Raw genomic sequence first — 23,637 nt, 5'->3', positions numbered from 1 at the left:
AATACTTGCCAAGACCATTTAATCGCTGACCGATTTTATCAGGACCAAGTTGGAAGATTTGAAAATGGAATTGGTTTCAAGTGCTTTTTGAAGTAACCGACAAATGTCGTGTATCTCGAAGACATTGTTTATTTTAAATTGTTACAGGACATGTGGCTGTTTCTCTCGATTTCACTACTTGGAAAAATCAGGAGGAAACAGATAACAAAGTGAACTTACGTAGCTGCAATATTCCCAAACCCAGCATATCGATAATACTGAGTCCGAGGAAAAAGTCTCTCTTGACAAAATATCATTCCAATTCCAAGTATCCGATTTGAGTGACTCAGATTCATTTGTTTCTTTTTTATCAAACACAACTTATTTATAGTCTTAAATTGAGGTTTTTCGTTCCAATCGAGGAATTAAGCAGCAGTACACCGAAAAAAAAACAATATCAATTTAACATTTTTTAAATATCAAATTAACATTTTTTTAAATATCAGCTAAAAATGATCTCTAAAATGTGTTTTATGTTATTTAAAATGTTAAAATAATATTTTTATTATCAGGATGATATTTAAATGTCACATTTTGGATTTTTTTTTGATATTTTATTATCATTTTTTCATATCAATTTCTCATTCCAAATTGTTGAGAAATATTAAAGAAAACATTCTTAATGTGTACTAAATTAAAGGCGCTTTGTGTTTTTTCGACTAAAATGTATGATTTACTGAGAAAATTTGATCGGCACTAAGATTTTACTTCTCATAGTTTGGGAGAAAATAACAAAACAATTATATCACCTATAATAGAGAAAATAATATCACCATTATTTTTTAAAGAATATTCCCTTTCAGTAATGTTTTGAAAAAAGAATGAAAATTCTTAAAATAATAAAAATAATAAAAAAGAAAAGGAAAAAAATAGGTTTCATTATAATAAACTGAAACGTAAAATCTAGTCAACATCGATATTTTAATTGTCAAAGTGAAATTTTCACTATCCCACCTGAAATTAAAAAAATGTCAAAATGATATGATAAAATACCAAAATTGATATTTTAATAATTGTTGGACGACTTTTGTCACTGAAAAATGTTAATTTGATAGCTGTTATTATCAATTTTTTTTTCGGTGTAATAAAAGTGGGCGTGAAATTTTTAAAATCCGCCCACTGGGATTTAGCTTGAATCACTTTTAAGATTTTTTTCTTGTGCATAACAATAAACTCTGAAAAATATTTTTTTTAAATCTTTAGATCCGTTTTCGAAAAACCAATAACGAATCAAAGTGGGTGATAAAAGTGATGTAACAGATTTTGCATAGAAACTTTTTTTTCATTTCAATAAGAATTTAAGAGTTAAGAGTAAAAAAGTAGGTATAGATTTTGGAAAAATATTTTTGATGATCAACTTGAATTTTACTTTTCATTTATGCCTGAAATATGACCAATTGTTTATAACAAAAGATAAAAAGAAAGAGTTATAAAAAATTGGTCATATCTCAGACATTAATGACCCATTAGAAAAATTCAAAGACTTTATTTTCTTGCTAGATATCAATTATAATATTTATTCATTTTTTTTAAATGACACTTACCGATTTTAAGATAGTTTCTTTTGTTTATAAAATTTCAGCATTTTGCAAGAACTAACATTGCAGGTAGATTTCTCATCCCTAAAAACATATAAAAACACTCCCATATTGCGTTGATCTTAAAATCTATACTCAAAGCGGGTATAACGTTCAACGTGAGTAAGGGATAGATTTTTCAAATTTACTCGAAAAATATGGGTCATTTAGAAAAATTTATTAAGATAAAAGTTATACAAATAAAATTTTCTACAAAATTTACCCATACCATTTTTGTCAAAAATCAATAATCGCCGAGTTATTTACTTAAAACTGTTTTTCCTTAAATCCAAGATAGCAGCTTTGGCTAAGGCTCGATATTCCCGATTTTTTAGCTCCTTATCTCTTCTACCGTTCTATCAAAAAATTTCACGATTGAATTTTTTCCATTTTAGCTTAATTTATTTCTCCGAGCTCTTCCTTGTTTTTCCTAATGTCTCGGGATGGTAAAGGGAAAACTTTAAGAATTGATTGATGGCTTAATTTTAAGTTAAGTTCATAATTTGAGCTGATTTCTAGAAACAATTTTTACATAAAAAAAATAATAAAATCCTATCTACCACCTAAACTACACCTAATTGATTGAACCGTACTGTACTTATAACTATTTAATTTTGTTTTGTTATTTTCTGTGCATTTTCATCTTTTTTTAATATAAACTCTTTTTTTTCTGTCATGCTTTTAATATAGAAAAATATCAGCTCATGAGTTTGAACGTGGTGGTCTACTTAAACCAATTGTGAATACAATCGACGGGACACCGACATTCTTAAGCGTTAGCACACAAAATGATTGCTCGGCAAACACGTCATGCGGCCAACCAGGTGGATATGGTTATCACAATGGTGGTCAATACTTTCATCGACCGCAAAGGCTTTCGAGGAACGAACTAAAGCAGCTGGACGAGAAGGAATTGATTTTTGAATTGGTAAGGTATTGTCAATGTTTTTTTTGTTTTTATTTTTGTTTTGTCCTTTTTTTTTGGTTTTGTATTTCTTTACCCAATCATCCTTTTAGATTTCATTCAGGTAGAACCTATTTTCAAAACATAAGGTATATGAAAAAAAAATCAAATAATCAAGGCCACCATAAGTTCAAGGAAAGTCATCGAACTTCAATTAAATTTTTTTTTTTTTTGGGTTTTCTTTTGTCAGAGTCCTGTAGTGTAGACAATAATAATAAACAGCTATTAAAAGCCTCTTAAAAAGGAATTAAAGCAAAACTTTCTTTCTTCGAACTGAACTAAAAACGATGTTCATATCCGCACTCGAATAGATTAAATTTGTTTTGGTTTGTTATCAAAACTTTCAACGAAAAAATAATGAGAGGTTTTTGTCAACAATAACTTTTGAAACAAACTGTTATGTTTGTTCAACAAGTTCGGGGTTCGTTGACCACGCACAATGGTCGTAAAACTTTCAGTCAATTTTATGAACTTTTGTGAACATTGTGAAGGCGGAAAACAAATTGTAAAAGAACTATAATCCATTAAAAAAAGTATTTCTATTTTGAAACTTTTATGTCATATGACGTTTTGGACTTTTCAAGATGATTGTTTAAAAGGTCATTGGAATCAGAGACGATAATATAGAAATGTGACATTTTCTCATCTAGGTTTGGGTTTTCGTGTTGCCCTCTAATTGCATAGGGAAAAATCTTCCCACTTGCCATTGCCATCATTTTTCTTTCTGACAATTTCCTAACATTTCCATCAACTATTTTAAATTCAAGTTTAATTTTTTTATGATTTTTTCATTATTTCTTGAATACATTTTTTGTATATGTAAGTAATCATTTTTTATATATATTTAGGTAAAGGATATCTGCAACGAACTTGAAAGTCGATCCTTGTGTCATAAAATTCTGCAAAACGTTTCAATTCTCCTCAACGCTGATCGAGGCTCGTTATTTCTGGTACAAGGCAAATGTAATGGCTCGGAAGGATCAAAAAAGTAAGTACATTTTTTTTGAATATGAATAACACGACAGTTAAAAAGTTGCAGTGTAGCAAAAGTAATTTTTCCCAATGACAATTATAAAAATCCTGTTTTTGATCCAATGTTCTTTCTTGAAGTCAAAATTGCATCCAACTTTGTTCACCCTTAAACAACTACTAATGCGTTCTATGGTCGTTAAACTAAACGTATGTAAACGTTCGTCTTTATCTTTTGTACTTACATATCAAATCTAACTGTGTTCATAAATAATAAAGGAAAACCAATGATAACTTTATTTTTATCGGTGATTTCAATCCGCCTGATTTGCACTGGATCTCCTCTGAGGACAAATCTTGTTTTGTTCCTTCCAATCTAGCATCCGAAAAAGAATTTCTGTTCACAAACCGTTTACTCGAATCCGGTCGTTCCAATTAAATGGGATCTGCAATAATTTAAGTAGAAACTTGATCTTGTTATCTCTTTTGATCCTTAAAACTCACACTTTCTATCCACCCTAGACCTCTATCATCTCTTATCTTCCATAACTAACAAAAATGTCCCAAACATAGAATCAGAAAACTCTCTCGTTTCAACCAACTCAATTTGCTCCTAAATAAAATAATTGTCAGTCTTCTTTCTGAACACAAAAAACCTTATTGACATAGCTCTTGCCCTCTTCCCACATCTATCTTTGAATGTAATGTGTTCCTTCTCAGTTCAGAAAAGTTTTGTATCATCACTTTTTGCCACATTGGTTTACAAACAAGTTAAGCTCTCCGTAAAAAAGTAACACTTTGGAAAACTAATCTGAAACTTCAAATACTGTAAACTAAGTACGTTTACTACCAAGAAGCATTCCAAAAAATTTGTATTCTCTGCGAATTACTCTACCATGGATATCTTGAAAAAAAGAAGGCATACTCAGCTCTCAACAAAAGTAGTTTTACCAATTTATTAATGTTAAGATCAAGTCTTCCCTTCCTAAACAATTTGCACAAAACAACAGGTGTGTTTTTTATTACCACCGGTCTTAACTGGACAAAAAAAACGCAGTCGGGGCTAAGGAATTTACATGTTAAATGCAACAACACTTTAGCCCCTTGGGCTTAGCTGTTAAGCCCGGAAAATTCTCTGGGCTTAACTTTTTCAACAGATTTAAATCTGTGCTACCAAATAAACTTGTTCGTAAATTGTTTAGAATTTCTTTCATCAAAACTGATGTTTGGAAGGACAATTATTATTTTAAATATTTATTTAATAGTTAGTTGAACTTTTTATTTTCAAAAACACACAAGAAACCCCAAAAGCGAAAAATATGACAACTTTATATTTTTTTGTGTCAGCTGATTTCGGAACATTTAGTATGCAGTGCTGTCAATTTTTCTCGCTAAGCCCAGAGGCGTTTTTTTTAACCAGTTAAGCCCGGTGGTAATAAAAAACACACCTAACATCTTCTGACCCTCTATCGATCGCTAAATTATTTGCTACTTTCTTTAGTGAATCCTCCAGTCGGAAATGATTTGGATAATGATAGATTTTTCTCTATTAGCAGATCCTCGTTGGCATAATGTAGGTTTTCAGAGTGTTAATGAGAACTTTTCTCCCAAAAATGCAGTCAAAATGAAATTTCTTACTTTTGCCTGATAGCTTAACTCTGCTCTTTCCTGAAACTTGTTCAAAGTATCTAACGCCCTTAATTTCCACTGTAAGTCAGTCGTTTCACTTCAGCAGGAAGATCTACGTCTCGATGACATTATGGAAAAAGGAAAAAGGCTATGAAGTGCATGTGATTGCAACCGACTTAAGCAAAGCATTTGATAAGATCACCTACCAAATCATTTATAACAAATGAAAAACACTAGGTTTCCCACCTTCATTCATCAACTGGGTTAAGTCATATTTAGAAAATCGTTGTTTTCAGATGAGTTGTGTTTGATCCTATCTTTGGCACATCAGGTGTTCCTCAGGGCAGTCACCTTGGACCTCTTTTATTTGTTGAAGCGATAAATGATGTAAGTAGTACTGTAACAAATTCCGAGCTATTTATGTAGATGGTATAAAGATTATTATTATTAATTTCTAATCTCTTCCTCAGATAAATAAATTAATAAATAAATACCTCAATAAATATTTCAATTGAAAATCGTTTTAAAAACAGTTCCGAATCCTGCTGTCCAATTTTGCAGGTCAGTTCCTAAAATTCCATTCTGTTGTACACAGACAAAGTCTGCTAAGCAATAAAACTAAATCCAAATTGTTCTTCTTTACCCCAACAACAATAAAAAAAATCTCTCCTCTTCCAGTTTTAATTACATCTTAGAATTTGTCAAAATAACCACATTCTGCAGATATAATAATTACAAGTTGTTCTCCTTGAAGGATAATCCCAAGAATTACATCAGCTAAACTCGTTCCTAATGAGTTTTCCTTCTATATTACTTCTTATATATCTGAACAAAAATCCTGTGCGTTATACAATCTAGAATGTTGTCGTCCCTAAAGCACATACGACAATAACGACGAACGACTATCACAGAACCACGGTCACGACCACTTTAGAGATATGCGGCAATAGGTACCAGTTGTATTGTACCCGCCAGCCAGCATTACAAACTCCAAACAGTGGTAGCATCTGCACACATTTATAGTGCTATGTCTTTTATAAAAAGATTTAATTGCAGAAAATTTCACCCCTAGGAACCGTTTTGTGGAGAGTCGCCTCCAGAATGCCACCTTAATTAAGTATCCAAACGACCCACTGACGACGATGACGCTCTCTATTGCTGGTTCTTCATACTTTCGAGTCTTTTATACTAAAGTTTGCTGGCTGGTGCTGCTTGCTGCTAAAATAATTGTTGTTTTCTTCACTTTTGTGTAGCCATCAGCAGAAAAGAGATCATGATGGTTGACGATTTTCTGTTTCTGTCATTCGTTTCTATTTTTTTGTCAAGAATTTCGCTTAATTTTACAGTCAATGAGCAATTATTGTTATATGTTCAACTCCTAGCTCTCATATTCCACTTTAAGCATCAAAACCATACAAATGTAATAAATGTATCTAGATGGATTCATTTTATTTTCAAAACAGCAAAAAAAAAAAACATATAAATTTGTGAGAATATTATATTGTATGTGGATGATATTGAAACTTGATACACATTCTTGTGATGTTTGTAGACGACGAACGCACTTTGTATATTTTATCTGAAATGTTAAATGTTGCATGAAATTATTCCCAGACTCAGACTGACTGTTGAAGTCGTTAAATTAAAAAAAAAAAAACAGATGACAAACAGAATAGACTTCGCTGTCGTATATGAGTTGCAGATTTTATCAGCGATATTTAGTGTGAATTTTTCTTTGAACGACTTTGCCAAAATTGAATTTTCATGTATGCTTAAGGATGTAGTCCCTACATAGTGGGAATTAGAATAAATCCAACGGGACAGAGCAAAAACTAACTTGTATCCTATATCAAATGGGTATGTTTGTAGGCAGAGAAATCATCCAGGGAACCCTTGATATTATGCATTTCAGAATTACTATGTTCCAATCTACATTTACCCTAAGGGTCCTTCGAGGTCCTTCCTCATCATAACGAATACACCTACCAACTTTAACCCTAAAACCTGCAGCAATACAATCACAAAATAAACAAACAAAAAAATATCATTATTTAACTTTTTGTGAATATTTCAGGTGTCTTGTGTCGAAACTTTTCGATGTTTGTCCCCGAAGTACGGTAGAAGAAATGGAACAACAGGAAGAAGTTCGAGTCGCATGGGGCACTGGTATCGCAGGACATGTAGCTGAGAGTGGTGAACCAGTAAACATACCAGATGCTTATAAGGTAACTTAGATATAAAGTTTTGTTTCTTTTTTATTTATTAGATGTGAAAAAGTCACGTTTTAAACGAATACAAGTGGTTAGTTTATTTTATTCTTTAACTTGTGGTATAGTTAGAAGTAAGATTTGTATGAGTGACTATGAATTATTTATCTAACATAATTCATTATTTTTCTTAAAAGGCTTAAGTACTTAATTGTTTCATTATGAATAATGTATTTTGAAAAAATAAGCTCATTATTCATTTTCAAGGTGTCATCCCTCTTACATGTCATTTCGAAGAAAAACTTATGTTAAGCTATTTTTTTATCAGTTATACACTGTTTGATTTTATTATTTTTTCTCTCCTGTGTAAAGGACTTTACTTCGTCTTATACCTAAGTGGACACCAGAATATAACATATAATCAATATATGTACACTTTATGATGAAGCAAAAAGATAAAGATTGATGACATGTCGGAAAATACCTAGAAAACGAAAATTATTATCCTTTTATCGATATATAGGAAATAAATGTGTTTTTGATGTTTATGAGAAAAGTAACATGAAAAAAAAGAAGAAAAATCTTGACAGAGCCATTAAGTTATAGACCATAAGGTAGTGTTGATTTTTGGAGTACTGATGAAATATTGGCTGCAATCTTAAATATCCAGGGGTTAAGTAATCATTTAGCTTTAATAAGAAATCATAATTTTAAATCTCTTCTTGTTACTTTTGGTCTTATATTCTAATGCCTCAGTACTAAGGCACTAACTTCTTAGGGTTCCTTAATCTTATGGGCCATCTTGTTCAGTGTCTAATGGTTTTGATTTCTTGACCTTATGTATGACCACCCCTATCCCATCGGTGCAGAATCATAAGTCCACAGGCCAAAAGTCAACTTGAGTGGGTTATAAGTCTACAAACCAATTATGGACTTACAACCTACCCTATAAAGTCAATTATCTAGAAATCAGTGAGCCAGAACTCCGTTATTTCTGAAAGGTTGTGGGTTTTAGTTTTGAGATACTTAAGTAATATTAGCTTGTAAACAATGGAAAAAATATTTATAACTTGATTTTTCAAACTTTTTTTAAATTTAGTGTTTTGAAAATTTTAAGAAGATTTTTTTCGAAAAGTACTAACTTGAGTTCCATTTTTAAAACTTAGAAAATGAAGTAATTGTCGCGCAAATTTTAATAACTGCTATATTAATTTTTCTAAAATAAAACACGTGTTTACTCTCTACATTAAGTTTTCAAAAGCTGCTTTTTGAAAGTTACTTTTACAAAATTGGTAGTTGAACATGAACATTGAACATTCAATGAAAAAAAAAAAAATTGACGCGATTATCAGTTTTGAAAACTTAAGAATTTTTGAAAACTACACGTCAATTTTGGAAGTGCTCTTCATTTAACTTTCAAAACCTAAATTTCAATTTTTGAAAAGTGTTTCTTTTTTTTAAATTACTTTATAAAACTAGCTCTTGAACATTTAAAAAAGCTTCTTTTGAAACTTTACCAATTCTTCTTCGGGCCTATTTATGAGGAGACAGCTCAGGAGGGATAAAGTTAGAAACAAGCAAATGTTAACCACTCCATACCGATTCTTAGTACACTAACGGCCATATTATTCACTAGTTTAAAAAATATATCTGGATGTAAACAATGTCAAATGTCAAAAATAAATCCAATTCCATAATATTCACTACTTAAAACCAATTTTAAATCCAATTTTTTAAATCCAATCTCGTTAAATCCAAATTAATTTAAACTGCTCTCTGGAGGTCTGTTTAACTTTATAAATCCAGATATAAAATGAATTTTCACAGCATTCAATTGTTTTTTTCAAGCATTTTCACATAGGAAAACTTAAGATAAATGCAAATTATACAAAATTTATTGAATAATGACATAATTTTTTTTTGATTGAATAATATGAACAAAAAATTAAATCCTTGGATTTATTTAATTCAGATTTAAGTGATTGGATTTAAAATTAACTTTAATCCAAACTTAAACCAGAGTGAATAATATGGCCGTAATAGTGTATACAAAGCCCAACTACAGATATATTAAGAAGGTACAGGTATATTAAGAAAACAAACTGGGACTTTAATAATAAGCGCAAAAAATTAATACTCATTCATGTGTTTTTTTTTTTACTTAAATGATATGAAAGTGTAAAAAACAACTTAAAAAACGAAGAAAATTGTGTTTGATGCAAAATTGCGGAGAAACGGTAGTCCGTAGAAAAAGAGTTTTGACACAAACTAAAACTGTAATAAATTCTTGATTGTTTTAAAAAAAATCTTTTCCAATCAGACGTAGTTTGGCCAGTTAAAGGAAAAGAGAAAAAAAATCATAAAAACCATCATAAATCGAAAACGGGACGTAAACGAGAAAATTGCCACTTAAATTTTTCGACTTAAAATTACCTCAGGAATCTATGGTTTTCATTTGGGGCGGTGGGACACCCTGTATATTAGGGTGTGTCACTTTTGTATGGCGGAAAAAAAGTACCCTAATTTTGCAATGTAATAGTGGTCAAAAGTTGTATTAGGGTCTAGGGTTTAATAATATTTAAAAAAAAATTATAATATCGTTCGTCTTGGGCTCGCTCAAATCGGTTGAAGTTGTTAAGAAAAAAATGATTTATATGAAAAATGATTTTTTTTCCTTCGCTGATTATTTTGCAGCTTCTGTACTAATTGTTCAATTTCAACAAAGATAAGCTTAAAAGCGTTTTCTTGGAATTATCTTTCACGAGAAAGCCTAAAAATATTTAATATTTTTTTTTGTATCCAAACGGTGCAATTAAAAATAAAAAACATGTAGGTACATATTTCAAAAACCTCTAAAAAACCTAATTTCTTCCTATATTTTTGAGCCAACGATATTAATAAAAATGAAAAATGTAAACGCAGAATTAAATTTTGATAAACAATGGAACTTTTAAAAGCTATTACATTTGAAAATTCCATAGTTGAGCACTTTGACACACCCTACTGTATATGTACCTACACATATTTATGTTTTCATAGTAAAAAACAGTTTATTTCTGAAAATATTGACATCACACACTGTGATATGTAGATTATGGTAAATTCAATAAATTGAGCTTAATTCATAAATCATACGTCACTGTACACTTCTGCGTATACATTTACCTTTTTTTTATCCGAATGTTTTCATGAACATCAAATTCTACCACCATATTGGAACAAATATTAGCTGACGGGCACTGCTACTTTCCATTCATTTCTTTATTTGAACTAATTTTATAAATGTAATTTTTTTCTCAATTTTTAATTTCAGGACAACCGATTCAATTGTGAAATAGACAGCATTACAGGCTATCGGACCAAAGCTTTATTATGTATGCCAATTAAAGATTCATCGGGGGATGTAATTGGTGTAGCACAAGTCATCAATAAATTGGGTGGCGAACGTTTTACTGAAAACGATGAAAAGGTATGCCTAGTAAAGAAATACAAATTAATTCATTTATTGTTTAGACTTGTATCTGTGTAATTTGGGTCATGTTGGGGTCTTTTCTTTTATTATTATTCTTGTCTTTTGTAATAAATTTGTTCTCAAAAGAAAATGAACATAATTATAATAGAAAAGGATACCTAATTGAATGAATATTCATATAACAAAAAAAAAAATATTTAATGGAATGAATGACCGTTTTTGCTATACGAAATACATAGCTCATTAAAAGAAATGTTTTTTTTTTTTAGGTACAGATAGGTATTTTATAAGTCATGAATTTTAATTTTATGAGGCTTCATTTGATTTTTGCTTCATGGGCACTAATTAAGCTTTGTTCTTTGATCTTAATAAATTACGAAAGATAAAGGTATTATAATTATTTGGATCAATGAGATGGATTTTTTTTTTAAATCAAGACTATTGGGGATTTTTGTTTTGAAAACTAAGTTCCAATCGGTTTTTAGCTTTTTCAGCTATCAATCTATATTTTATATCTCTGGTGAGGCATAAAATTTGTTAAATCTTTTCTGAGCTCATATCTAGCAGTCAATCTGGCGTATGCGTATTATAAGATTTCATCGATCAAAAGAAAATTAATCAGAATAGGTGAATTTTAATGCCCGTTTACTGTTTTTTTCACTTCTAAATTGTTTCGATGTGGTTTTAAATTAAAGGGCAATAGTTCTTCTCATGCTCATGCTCGGAAAACTACCTATGTATATTTGAAATATGTAATTGACTTCGCCAAAATCATATAGAAGCTTTGAATAGATGTAGAGTTCGGAATAATAATGGGTCAAGTCCATTTTAAATTTGTACATTATTTTGAACTTTGAGAAGCTTTTTCTCAGAAGCTTTTAAACTAAATGTTTCACAGAACAATAGCTCCTTATCTCCAGAATGTCTTTCTTTCATACTTTTTGATATTAAACGAAACATTTAAAACATTCAGCCTATAGACAAGTGGACTTGACCCATTATTATTCTGAACATCTCATAAAAATGTCTTTAGGTATAGAGTGATTTCCTTTTTTTTCCACAAAATAGTTTCTAAGCTTATAATCAAGACTTTTAAGTTGGTTGTGTAAGAATGGTTTCCATTCTGCCCGGTTATGCAAGGTTGTGATGAAAGTTTCGTTTTAATAAGGAGCATGTAGTTTGTGGTCGGTAGCCGAAATCGACGTTTTATGAATTTAATTTGTAAGGTTTTCCCGGTTGATACAATTATATGATACCTATATAATTTGTAAATTGATGCGAAACATTGGAGACGAGTACAAAAGAACACTTTATTCAAAACGCGGGTAATCCGAAAAATATCTTCAAAATAATGTTTTATGAGTTTTTCTGTAGTTTGAACTGACGCTATTCCCAGGATTCTGCGAGTGATTTGGAGCTGTAACATAAAACTTACTATTTGCCAAGTGATTGATACCTACTTACACTACACACCTGATATAATGTAGTAATATCGTTTCTGTTTTAGAAAACCGGAATAACTCAAAAATCCTGGTTTTTGAGTTATTGATGCTATTATACTGAAAAATCAGTATAAATGATTCTTTTCTTCAACTATGAAAATAGTAGTATGGAAAATTGACAAACTCGGAAATTTAAAAAAATACTCTACCTACCCATGAGCCTTGTATACATTCCAATCCAAGTATCTATGATATAGATACTATATACTTACCGTTCATGTTTACATATGTATATTGCTAGTAAAAATATTAATACTTTTTTACTTTATGCCTATGTACATATGTTCTTCTTTTCTACAGAAATTGTGTTTGATTCTTATTCAACCATTACGCCCTATCGAAATAAAAGATGTTAAAAAATATCTTCAAACACTTAATTTTCCTCAATTTATTTGACATGTGACAACATCACAAAGAAATTTTAATGTGTTTTCAATTAAATTGAAAAAATCAATATTCTACGAGAATACAAAATTCTTACATTACCAAGAACCTATTTCTGCACCCCAGGTATCATACATTTTCAATTTAATTTTCCTTTGAAATTTGTTCCTACCGCATAAATGTACCAAACATTGAATGAAATGTAAGTTTCTTTGTGGTATTATGTTAACATGTTTATAACATTTTAATTAAAACTTTAAAACTAGCTTTATAATACTATAATTCAGTATCGTTTTACTCGAAACAAAATTAAACACAGAGCCGCATTGCGTGCACATGAAAAGTTTGTTGTTTTGGGGTCCTTTCTTGCATAACTTTGTTTTGTAAACTGTTTTAACGAAAAGTCATGAAATTTGGTCAAAATTATACGTCATAGATATTTTTGACTTTGTTACGTTAGTTAAAAAAAATCCATGAAATAGCGTATATTATGTCATTTGTGGACTTTGTTTTCGAAATTTTTTCTTTTTGTGTTTTTAATTGAATATGAACAGTTATACCATTCAATATATAATTACAAATAGAAGTAGTAACCATGCAAAATGATTTTTGACACCAAAAAGCACCAACGGCACCACTGTGAGCGCACGCACGTTATTGGTTAGGTACGTTAACGATTTATTTCAAGAGTGATTCCCCTGTTTTATAAGAAAAATGAGATTTCGATCCCCTGTCATATTTTACTCCCGAGCTGAGAAAAAAACATCATATTTTGTTTATATTTCAAATTTCACACTTAAACTTCTATCTTTAAGTAGGTACTTGATGGTGCTTTTAAAAGCATATCCTCATTCGATAGATTTTTATTGTTCTCTATCCAATATATTACTTTTTTTTTCATAAAAATTTCTGTTTATATTTTGTTTTCATGTTTTTTTTTTTTTTGTATTCAATAGGTATTTGCTTCCTATTTGCAATTTTGTGGCATTGGCCTTCGTAATGCACAACTTTATGAAAAATCTCAATTGGAAGTCAAACGAAATCAGGTCCTGCTTGATTTGGCCCGAATGATATTTGAGGAACAGAGCACCATTGAACACATGGTATTCCGAATCCTATCACATATGCAAAGTTTAATACAATGCCAAAGAGTTCAAATATTATTGGTACATGAAGCGTCCAAGGGCAGTTTTTCACGGGTTTTTGATTTTGAGGCAAACGACTTAAGTGAAGAGGATTCAATATCGAGAACAAGGTAAGTGTTTTTTTTTGTATGGTTTTTTTTTTTTAATATTTGCGAGTAAAATTACAAAAGATATTATTTGAATTTTTTCTTAAAGCCCATTCGAGTCGAGATTTCCAATAAATATAGGAATTACAGGTCATGTCGCTACAACGGGTGAGGTAAGTATCTTTTACCAATATAAAGTTCTTAAAATGTTTTGTAACTTATTTTACATATTTTTTTTTTTACTGTAGACTGTTAATATACCAAATGCATACGAAGATGATAGATTTGATCCGAGTGTCGACGAAGGACAAACATTCAAGCACAAATCAATCCTTTGTATGGCTATAAAGAATTCATTAGGTCAAATTATAGGTGTAATTCAACTAATAAATAAATTCGATGAAATGGTGAGTAATTTTTGTTGTTGTTTTTTTAATGTTTTTCTAAGTTCCACATCAGATAGGACAAATAACAAAGAAATTAACAAGAAAGATGAGAGAGTGTAATGCATTTTCATTCTTTTTTGTTTTATTTAAAAACTCGTTATAAATATTTAACTTTCAGTAAGCAGAATTCAATTTTAAAGTTAATAAATAATTTAGTAGAACCAAACAGTTTTAAATAAATTGTGGAATACAGAGATTTTGCAAGAATCCTACCTATAAAAATTTCTCTGAAACATTATATTTTATTATTCGTAAAATATCCGTTGTAAATATTCAAAAAAATAATCCCAAATCCCCTAGTGACAGTCCAGGAACCCTTAATTTTTATAATGGTTAACAAGAAAAAAAATTTCTTTGAGAATTTATGTTTTTATGTATTTTAATATTTACCTATCTGATTTTATTATTAAAGAATTAATAAATTTATTGGTAGTGCAAGAAAAGACAAAACTAAAACCATCAGTTTTAAATTAGAAGGTACAGTACAAAGCAAAAGAAGAGGGGTAAACTGAAAAGAACAGGGGTAAACGCTTTGCTAGACCTATTGAAATTTCTTGACGATTCCTATGCTAAAAAGCCCTAAAATTCCCTGTATTTGGCCAATTATTGTTTTTTTTTAAGTTGATAGTATTTTTTGATAGTTAAAATTTTTGGAATGAGCCTTCAAGTTTTGGTATGTTTAAAGTGTTTTTTGTTTGCTTCATTGTGCAAACATTGATCGGTTTAGTTGTCAGCAAACCCAATCATAATTTTTGCTATCTTTGGTAGCTGGTCCTATCTATTTTTGCGGATTTTTGCAGTTTTAATCAAAAAGTTTCTTTAGAAAACAAAAATGTGACGATTTCTAATATTTGTTTTTACCTTTAGACACAAGTTCGAATACGAATTTTTCAACTGGGAAGAAGCTTGTTGTTTACAAAAATAACAATTCGTTTCTTTTCATTGTTGCCCTAAAGAAAGGCTTAAGCGAGGTATTTTATTTGATGAATAAATCGATCTTAGGTAAAAAGAATGAAAACACCAAAATGAAGCTAGTCTTATAAAGTATTAAAAAAGATAACAACAACCCAGACAAAAATATATGAAGTCATATAGAGAGTTATTCGATACAAACCGAATTTCAGGCCAAAAGGTTAAAAGCTTTAAGGGTTGCAGTTTTAGCGCAACTATCTCGGCATCAATACCAGAGATTATTAGAATGAGAGTACCAGCAAAATATCCTGCATATAAGGTCCGAAATTTTGCCTTCAGGCACTGCAAGATTTAACCAAAAAGCTTTTTTTTTGGAATCGCAGAGGAGTTATTAATTTACTAACAACCGTTGAAATGGTAAATCTTAGCTTATTTTGCATGTGGTTCGGGACACAGCTCATACAAACAAGCTTTCCAAAGTGTTGAGGCAACTTCTGTATTTCATAGGTCTGTTGATCCGCTTAGACTTTCTTCTACAAGATAATGCAGGCCATTGAAAATAGAGTGTGCAAAGGAATCTACAGAAAAAATGTCTATTGCAGACAAGTAAAAGCCAGTCATCATACTATACTTTTTACAATGATTGACGTGAAAAAGTCTGTAATGCTACGATGGCGACAGGAACATCATCAACACAAAACTGTTTCATATTATGTGGAATACACTTAATTTTAATTTAAAAATCAAGTTATTTCAATCAATTTTTGAAACAAACGATTGAGTCTGATAAAGAAAGTACCTATACTCTGTCCGATAAAAATTGGCAGTACAGGCCTTATGGGAGAGCTTTTTCAAAATCAGTGGGACCTAACGACTGCCAAAAAGCAATTCACGAAAAATATGCCCCTGAAACACACAAGAAAACCACAGACGCGCCATGGCATTGTTGTTGTAATTTCTTAACTAAGCGAAGTACACCCTCCTATGACCGATCTGCCACACGATCTGTGGCAGAATGAAACTCAATGATAAAACTTTTTTATTAAAAGTATTTACAATACATAAGAGTTACCATTGGTAAACATCCTTCATAAACTACTCCTTTTTCTATTATTTTTCTGAAAGAGCTTTCAGGATTAATGCTTTTTAAAGCTTTTAAAATGAAGAAAAGCATTATGTGTTGTCGTGGTGTTGGTGGCTGTTTGTTTTTTATTTTGTGTATGAAGGAAAACAGTTAATGTCAACATTTTGACACGCATTTTAACATTTCAACAGGAAAAATAGTTTACCCTTGCTTGGGGTCGGGCTGTGTTTTAAATGAGTGAATTTTTTGTTTTGTTACTTTGGTGTTAAACGAAAAATTAATTTTTTTTTCGTTTTTGTGAAATTTTACCGATAAAATGGTAACGCTGGTACCTTTTCGAAACATTTTTTTCGGATAATACGGCATCGCTGTGTGAGCTTTTTTATGTGATAGACATATTCAGAAGGCGTGAAGCAGAGTGAGATGCAAATGCCCTATCTTCCCTGTACTGCCAATTTTTATCGGACAGAGTATAGTATTTTTCTGTAAACAAAAACTATTCAATCTTGGGTTCAATAATAAAATTTTCAATTTACTTAAAAAACGAAGCATTTATTTCCGTAGGAGAAGTTATCAAGAGATGCACAGTCTTTTATACCTAAATGAAAATGAACCTATTGTAGATAGATGGATTTTGTTTAGTTAAGAATTGGTTTGTACCTAGCTTTTGATGTGAAAGATAACATCTTCTGGCTCATCGAAGGTCTTGTGGATTAATTGTGTAGTCAGGTAGTATTCATTTAAAATATTTTCAGAAAGGAAATCAATCAATAAGAAAAACAGTTCTTTCAATGTTGAAGAAGTTTTGGTGCTTGTTAAAAAAAAGCATTATTCTCCATCTCAAATAATTAAAATAAGAAGAAAGTATTTCTAGGTATCCATAGCCTAAGACTTGTGCGGTTGTTTCTGTTCTATTTGATTTGGAGTTTTATTTATAGAAACTCTTTAATTTTCCAATTTTAATTAAATTAAACTTTTTTTCAGATCTTTACCAAAAACGACGAGAACTTTGTTGAGGCGTTTGCGATCTTCTGCGGCATGGGTATTCATAATACGCATATGTATGAAAAGGCTATTGTGGCAATGGCTAAGCAAAGTGTCACTTTGGAAGTCCTTAGTTATCATGCATCCGCATCGATGGATGATGCTCATCGCTTGAGGGTAAGTGTAAGTCAAAAGAAAAATTCTTAAATAGAAAAAAGTTGAAGCTCCCTTTTTGATAGAACAAAAAATACAAAAATAGAAAAACCTTTTAAGCTTTAAGAGTGTTTCGTAAATCGATTTTATGTCGATGTCGTTGGTATGAAGTGATTTCATGTGCCCTATCATCATCATCAGCAGCATCATTCCAGAATGACTGACTGTTCTGTTTTCGAATGTTCTTTATTCACATAAAACATCTCTCAAACCTCTCCTAGCCCCCTTTTTCATTTTTTTTTTTTTTTTATTTTTGTATATCTTTTGTAAAACCGATATGGTTCAAAGTTGGAAATGACACTTGGAACAATTTATTGAAACGCACACTTCAATTTTGATTGTAAAATATATTTTTGAGTGACGTACTTACTCTCCTTTACACTTGTATGGTTGTCATCTTTCAGATTTGATATGTGAAAGTGTAGTAAGAGTAGTTTGCGGGCAGGTTGGTTTTGTTTCGAATTAATTTTAACTTTTCTTTTAAGGTTTTGATTGAATCAAAGACAAAGACGACTAAATCCTACAACTATAGCTCGTCGAGAAAGGTTTTTGCAAATTAAGAATGTAATCAAGTATCCTTTGTGCAAGCTCTAGAGGTGCTTTAGGTGTAGGTACTATTGATTTTGTATTAATAGATGGAAACAAGAACAAAAGGAATTTTAATCTTGAGTTTTTGTCAATGGGTGAAAGTTTTTATTCTTAAGTTAGAATTCAAAAGGATCTTCAAAGGTGAATCTATAGAAAAGGATTTGTATGGTTTTTCAATTACCAAGTATGCTTAAGTTTTGTTTTTCATTCAAAATAATCAATAACATGGCATGCATAACGACCTTGCTTTTAGGTATAAGAGTCACTTTTGATTCTATTTTCAGAACGAAATTTATGTAGCAGTTTCTCAGGTGCCAGAAATTTTCTAATCAGATTAATTTGATTAGGTTGTTCTGAATATAACGGAAAAAAAGTTCATGGAGGAACTTGTATGCTTTCGAAGTTTAAGAATGATAAAGACAAACCAAAACAGTCGTTCTAGAAGTTAAAAATGCTTTTTAAATAATATCAAGAATTTCAAAAATAACAAAAACTAAAAACATCAGTTCTACCGAACTTAAAACATAAAAAAAACAATTTCAAAAAATAAATGCGGCTAAAAGTATCTTTAAATTAAGAACCGGGTGAAAAGCAAAATGATAGCTGACGGTTTATCTTCAGCTGCAAATTGAGCAAAAGTGAAGGAAGTCCTAAGGGTAATATATTTGTTTCATTTTGTATCTTTATCTCAACAGAAATCAAGTTCAATTCTTGTTGTCTCTTTTTGACATATATTTGCGATTTATTTAAATAAATACATATTTAGATAAAAATTCTTATTTTTAGAACAACGACTTGTTTGGTTTTGTTTTAAAGCTTAAAAGCAAATCTTGACATAGTATGAAATTTATTTCAAAATACTGAAATGTTACGAATTACATCGATTTTAAAAAACTGTAAAAATAATCCGTTTTAATTTCTATGCCGAAGACCTATTCCTATATACATTAGGGTGGTCCTTATTTGGGACATGCAGTTCGATAGCCGCCACCAGGTTGGAAATACTGAACAAAATTTTCCCTAATTATTTTTAGATTTTTATTGGACTCCCTTCCTCTCCGGGATTTAATGTTAAATTTTCATGTAAAACGTCATTTCCTTTGATTTTTTTTAGTAATTTTCTAATTTTATATGGGGTTTTCCAGATTGTACCGGGAGACTAGGAAGTTGAAATAAGAATTCGAAAAAATTAGAGAATTTTTTGTTTGCTATTTAGAACTAATTGATGGCTTTCTACCGCGGAATTTCGACATAAAGCAATATAAGGACCACCTTAAAAAATAATATAGGTATTCAAAGCTTTACTTTTTTTTTAATTTTTGAGTTGCGATATCTTGAAACTGATCGCTAGTATAGAACAAAGCTTTACAGCATCTTTACATACAATACAATATTTTTTTATAACTTCATTATTTCAATTTGTATCTTAAAAACAATGGGCCACATTGACAGTCATATTTTAAAAGCGATTCTACCTTAGAATGGAGTCTGTAGTTAGTACCCAGGTGAGAAGCAGCTCCTTTTCATAGAAAAGTGATTTATCTAAATTGTTTATGAATAAGATAAACCTTATCTTAGAAGCAAAAAAGTTACAGCTTATGAAAGAACTATGAATATGGCCCAATATATTTTTCACACAATACTTTTAGGTTAACGTATTTCCCATGGGCCCTGGCAAATAAAGATAATGGCCTGGTTCAACGAATCATCTGAACTTAAGTTCAGATTTTTTTTGACGTTGACCGCAAAAAATAATCTGAATATCAGGTGACATTAACGAAGAATCTACTTTTTTTCTTTACTTGGATTTTGACTTTAAAAAAAGAACATTTATGTAAAAAAAGAGTTATTTATTAATATTTTCAGTGAGATCACTTTAGTATTTGTTAAAATTATTTTGTTGGATTCATAAAATCCCTTTCTGCTATCCATTTATGAATGTTTAATTTTGCTTTGGTCCCCAACTTCATTAAGTTTTTTTATTTCCTCATTTGTTTTCATTTAAGGTTATTCACGATCCGGTGCAACAAAAAAAGTGTAAAATTGCTAAATTTTATTTTTCTACTACTACAACTACAAAAGACAAATTTTGCATTTTAGTTTAAAAAAATGTTACACTTTTGCACTTTTACAACGATACAAGACCATTTGCATCGAATCGTGAATAAGCGGAGGAAGAACACAAAAACGAAGTAATTACATATCGATACCTTCCCGTAAGAAGGAAAATGACTTTTTGATGTGCAAAAATATACTACGAGTTAAGCGCCACGTTTTGGTACCATTTTGGTTGTTCTATCATGTATACAAATGAAACTAGAGCGAAAATAAAATTGTGCAGCCCATACATTTTCTCACAGAATAATTTTGTTTTTTGCTTTTTCTGAACAATTTGAGAAATGTTGCTTGATACATTTTTCCGCGAAGGTATCGATATGCATTGTAATATCATATCAACAAATAACAATAACACCGCAACAAATGTCCAAACACAAAAGAAATAATAAACAAATCCATTTATTACTTGTATTAAAATCATACATTTCAATTTTGATGTGTAGCACATTTGGTACGTTTACCAACTTCACCAACACAAACACACCCATCTAACTTTTCAGATAAAAATTTCCACCTGAAAATCGTAACTAAATGTCAAAAAACGTAACTAAATGCCACCTAACTTTTTATGACATCTGACCAATCAGAGCCTCTGAAAATTCAAATCTTAAGTTCTTGTGGCCTGCGTTGAACGCGGTGAATAGCATTTAAAAATCTTAACTTGCAATTTTTCCTCATTACACTAATAAAAACTGAAATTTTGTACTTTTTTTTCATTCCATTTGTGTATGTTTTGTGTTAAAAATTCTGAAAAAAAACTTTCTCTGTAAAAACGGGTACGTTCGATTCAGTCATGGATATTGTTTTTAAAGGCCTTTCATACGTTGATATTCCAGATTACAAAAATCATGATCATAAATATTTTTTTTTTAAACGCGCCTAGCGCGTTTATTATGCTTAAACCATTAAAAGTCAAAGATTTTTTCATTTTTTTCAATATTAAATTTATTTTTATTTTTCATCATCTTAACAACTTTACTGTCCAATGAATCACTTGTGATTCATGAACTGTATTTTTTTCCGTGTTTCCTACGTTCATGAATCATATATGATTCAACATTATTACTAAACGAATATTATTCTACGTCCCCATATAAGCTTGTAGAAAAACATCCCTACGTTCTTGCTTGGAAAAAAAACATCAATATCACGTCCTATGAATCACATTTGAACATGAATTATTTTTTGTACTCCGTTTACAGCGTCCATGAAGCATTATGTGATTCATGAACATGTGTTTTTAATATCGGATATCTATATATATAAAAGTGAAATGCTGTTCGTTAGTCTCGCTAAAACTCGAGAACGGCTTGACAGATTTTCCTAATTTTGGTCTTGAATTATTATTGGTGGAAGTCCAGGGAAGGTGTAAAAGGTCATACCATACGCCTAGCCTTAATAGTTAGGGTGGCTCAACAAAAATATTTTTTTTTTTACGAATATATTTTGTGTGCATATCAGGGGTCGAATTACAGCAGGCATGTCAAACTTGCGGCCCGCGGGCCGCATGCGGCCCACAACGAATAACTCTGCGGCCCAGTCCACATTTTTATTAATTTTGAGTTTTAGATTATAATTTAGATTTTATGTTCACAGCGTTCGACACACATGCACCTCCTTTTTTTCCTAATCAACAAATAAATATGGGACAAAACCAAAAAAAAATAACAAATTGTATAAGATCTCGTGGGTTAAATCATTGTGATTTCTTAAAGTGAACTAGGAAGCGAATATTCTGAGTTAACCACCTACCAACGATTCTGGGGCTTGGGAATTTTTTTATAATAATTCACGATACTAGATGTAGCAAAACATTTATCTGAGTTAAACTCAAAACTGCGAGGAAAATTCATAATATAACGAATATGTGAACAAATGCAAATGTGCATTCAAATGCAACCTAGCTCTTTTGGAACATCAGAAGATAAACTAGAATTTGACGTATCAAAAATACTACGCAAAAAATCTAAACTATAAAATTGAATACGAAAAAGGCTTGCAGAATATTTCTTGAAAGACAAGTTCGCTTGATTTTTTTCGATTTGTTCCATAAACATAGAGTTAATGCCGAATCATGTGAAAATGGAGGAAAGCGATTTCTAATTTGACTCCGAAGTAAGTTCCAAATTCGTTGAAATGCCCGATTTTATAAGTATTTTTGTGCACTTGAAAACTGCCATATAAAATCGTTTGCAAATTTCACAGTAGGTACCTGTCGAAGCGAGCAGTTATTTCAGTCATTAAGAGGAATGAGTTACCTATAAAATCCTGAATAACTAACTTTGGTCTGAGAAAAAAATGGTAAATGAAAAAAAATAGTTTCATCATTGTAGCTTAACATGTTCTGCGGCCCACACAAATTTTTATCTCGCTGTTTTGGCCCCTTGTCACCATAGAGTTTGACATGCCTGAATTACAGCATACGATTACGATCATTCGTTAACGTTTTTACTATTTGTGTCTCTATTTAATTTGTAGAGAAAGATAGGGACACATAGCAACCATACGTTAACGAACGTATGCCGTAATTCGTAAATCTATTTTGAATACTCCAAACAAATTGTTATTATTTTTTGGAATTATTTTTATTAAATTTTAGATGTTTTTTATAACTGAAGAACGGCTGAATCGATTTAGTTGAAAATTTTTGGAGAGGTAGGTTAGCACCAGGAGAAAGATACATGATACTTACAAAAACTGCATTGTTAATGCATTTTGTTTTGGAATAAGCCCACTAGGGGGCCATCCACAAAAAAAAACATTTTATGTTATCACCCAAATGTACCATGTCCATCATGTGCATTTTGTCTAAAAACAAGCAAAGCATCATTTATAAAAATTCTGAACTTATGGCACATGAACTTAGGGTATTTTTGGACGCTGGATCTTATCACACTAAAAACAAAACAATTTAACTTCGCTTTTTTTTAAATTTGTTTCTATGAGGTAAAAACATTAGCGCAAAATTTCAAACGATTTAGTAAATTGCAAAAAAAACATTTTAGCAAGTTAATAAGCCAAAAAGCATACGGATTTTTAGCTTAGTAACTTACTAAATGGCTTAAGCAATATACTAAATCGTTTAAAATTTTGCGCCATTGTTATCTCCCGGTAAAGATATTAAAATTGTCTTCCCCGAACTCTCTGCTAATGAAGTTTTTGGTGACAGAATGGCATTTTCAACTGCAGTCTTTTATGGATCAATCTGGGATTTAAAGTAAAATCCTCAAAATGTACCTGTGCATTTTTTCTTGTATTTGCCCATTCTTAGCAAATTTTGGGTAGCATACGTTTTTTTGTGTTTTCTTATTTGGTAAT

General features: G+C 30.7%; 1 protein-coding gene across 9 annotated transcripts in view; it reads left to right on the top strand.

Moving 5' to 3' along the window:
• The window catches only part of LOC129905765 (dual 3',5'-cyclic-AMP and -GMP phosphodiesterase 11-like), a 182,100-nt gene that overhangs the window by 146,508 nt on the left and 11,955 nt on the right, over positions 1 to 23,637 (top strand). For 7 of the 9 annotated variants that reach the window (XM_055981332.1, XM_055981331.1, XM_055981327.1 and 4 more), the window contains exons 5-12: positions 2,307 to 2,544; positions 3,429 to 3,568; positions 7,253 to 7,403; positions 10,699 to 10,854; positions 13,700 to 13,998; positions 14,084 to 14,147; positions 14,223 to 14,381; positions 17,401 to 17,583. In XM_055981332.1, coding sequence (XP_055837307.1) covers positions 2,307 to 2,544; positions 3,429 to 3,568; positions 7,253 to 7,403; positions 10,699 to 10,854; positions 13,700 to 13,998; positions 14,084 to 14,147; positions 14,223 to 14,381; positions 17,401 to 17,583 — 1,390 coding nt within the window. The remainder of the gene's footprint in view (positions 1 to 2,306; positions 2,545 to 3,428; positions 3,569 to 7,252; positions 7,404 to 10,698; positions 10,855 to 13,699; positions 13,999 to 14,083; positions 14,148 to 14,222; positions 14,382 to 17,400; positions 17,584 to 23,637) is intronic. The other 2 variants (XM_055981330.1, XM_055981326.1) reach the window with 1 other exon arrangement.

The sequence above is a fragment of the Episyrphus balteatus genome, chromosome 1, assembly GCF_945859705.1.
Source record: "Episyrphus balteatus chromosome 1, idEpiBalt1.1, whole genome shotgun sequence".
Lineage (NCBI taxonomy): Eukaryota > Metazoa > Arthropoda > Insecta > Diptera > Syrphidae > Episyrphus > Episyrphus balteatus.
The sequence above is the reverse complement of the archived record's forward strand: the minus strand, read 5'-3'. Positions and strand labels throughout refer to the sequence as shown.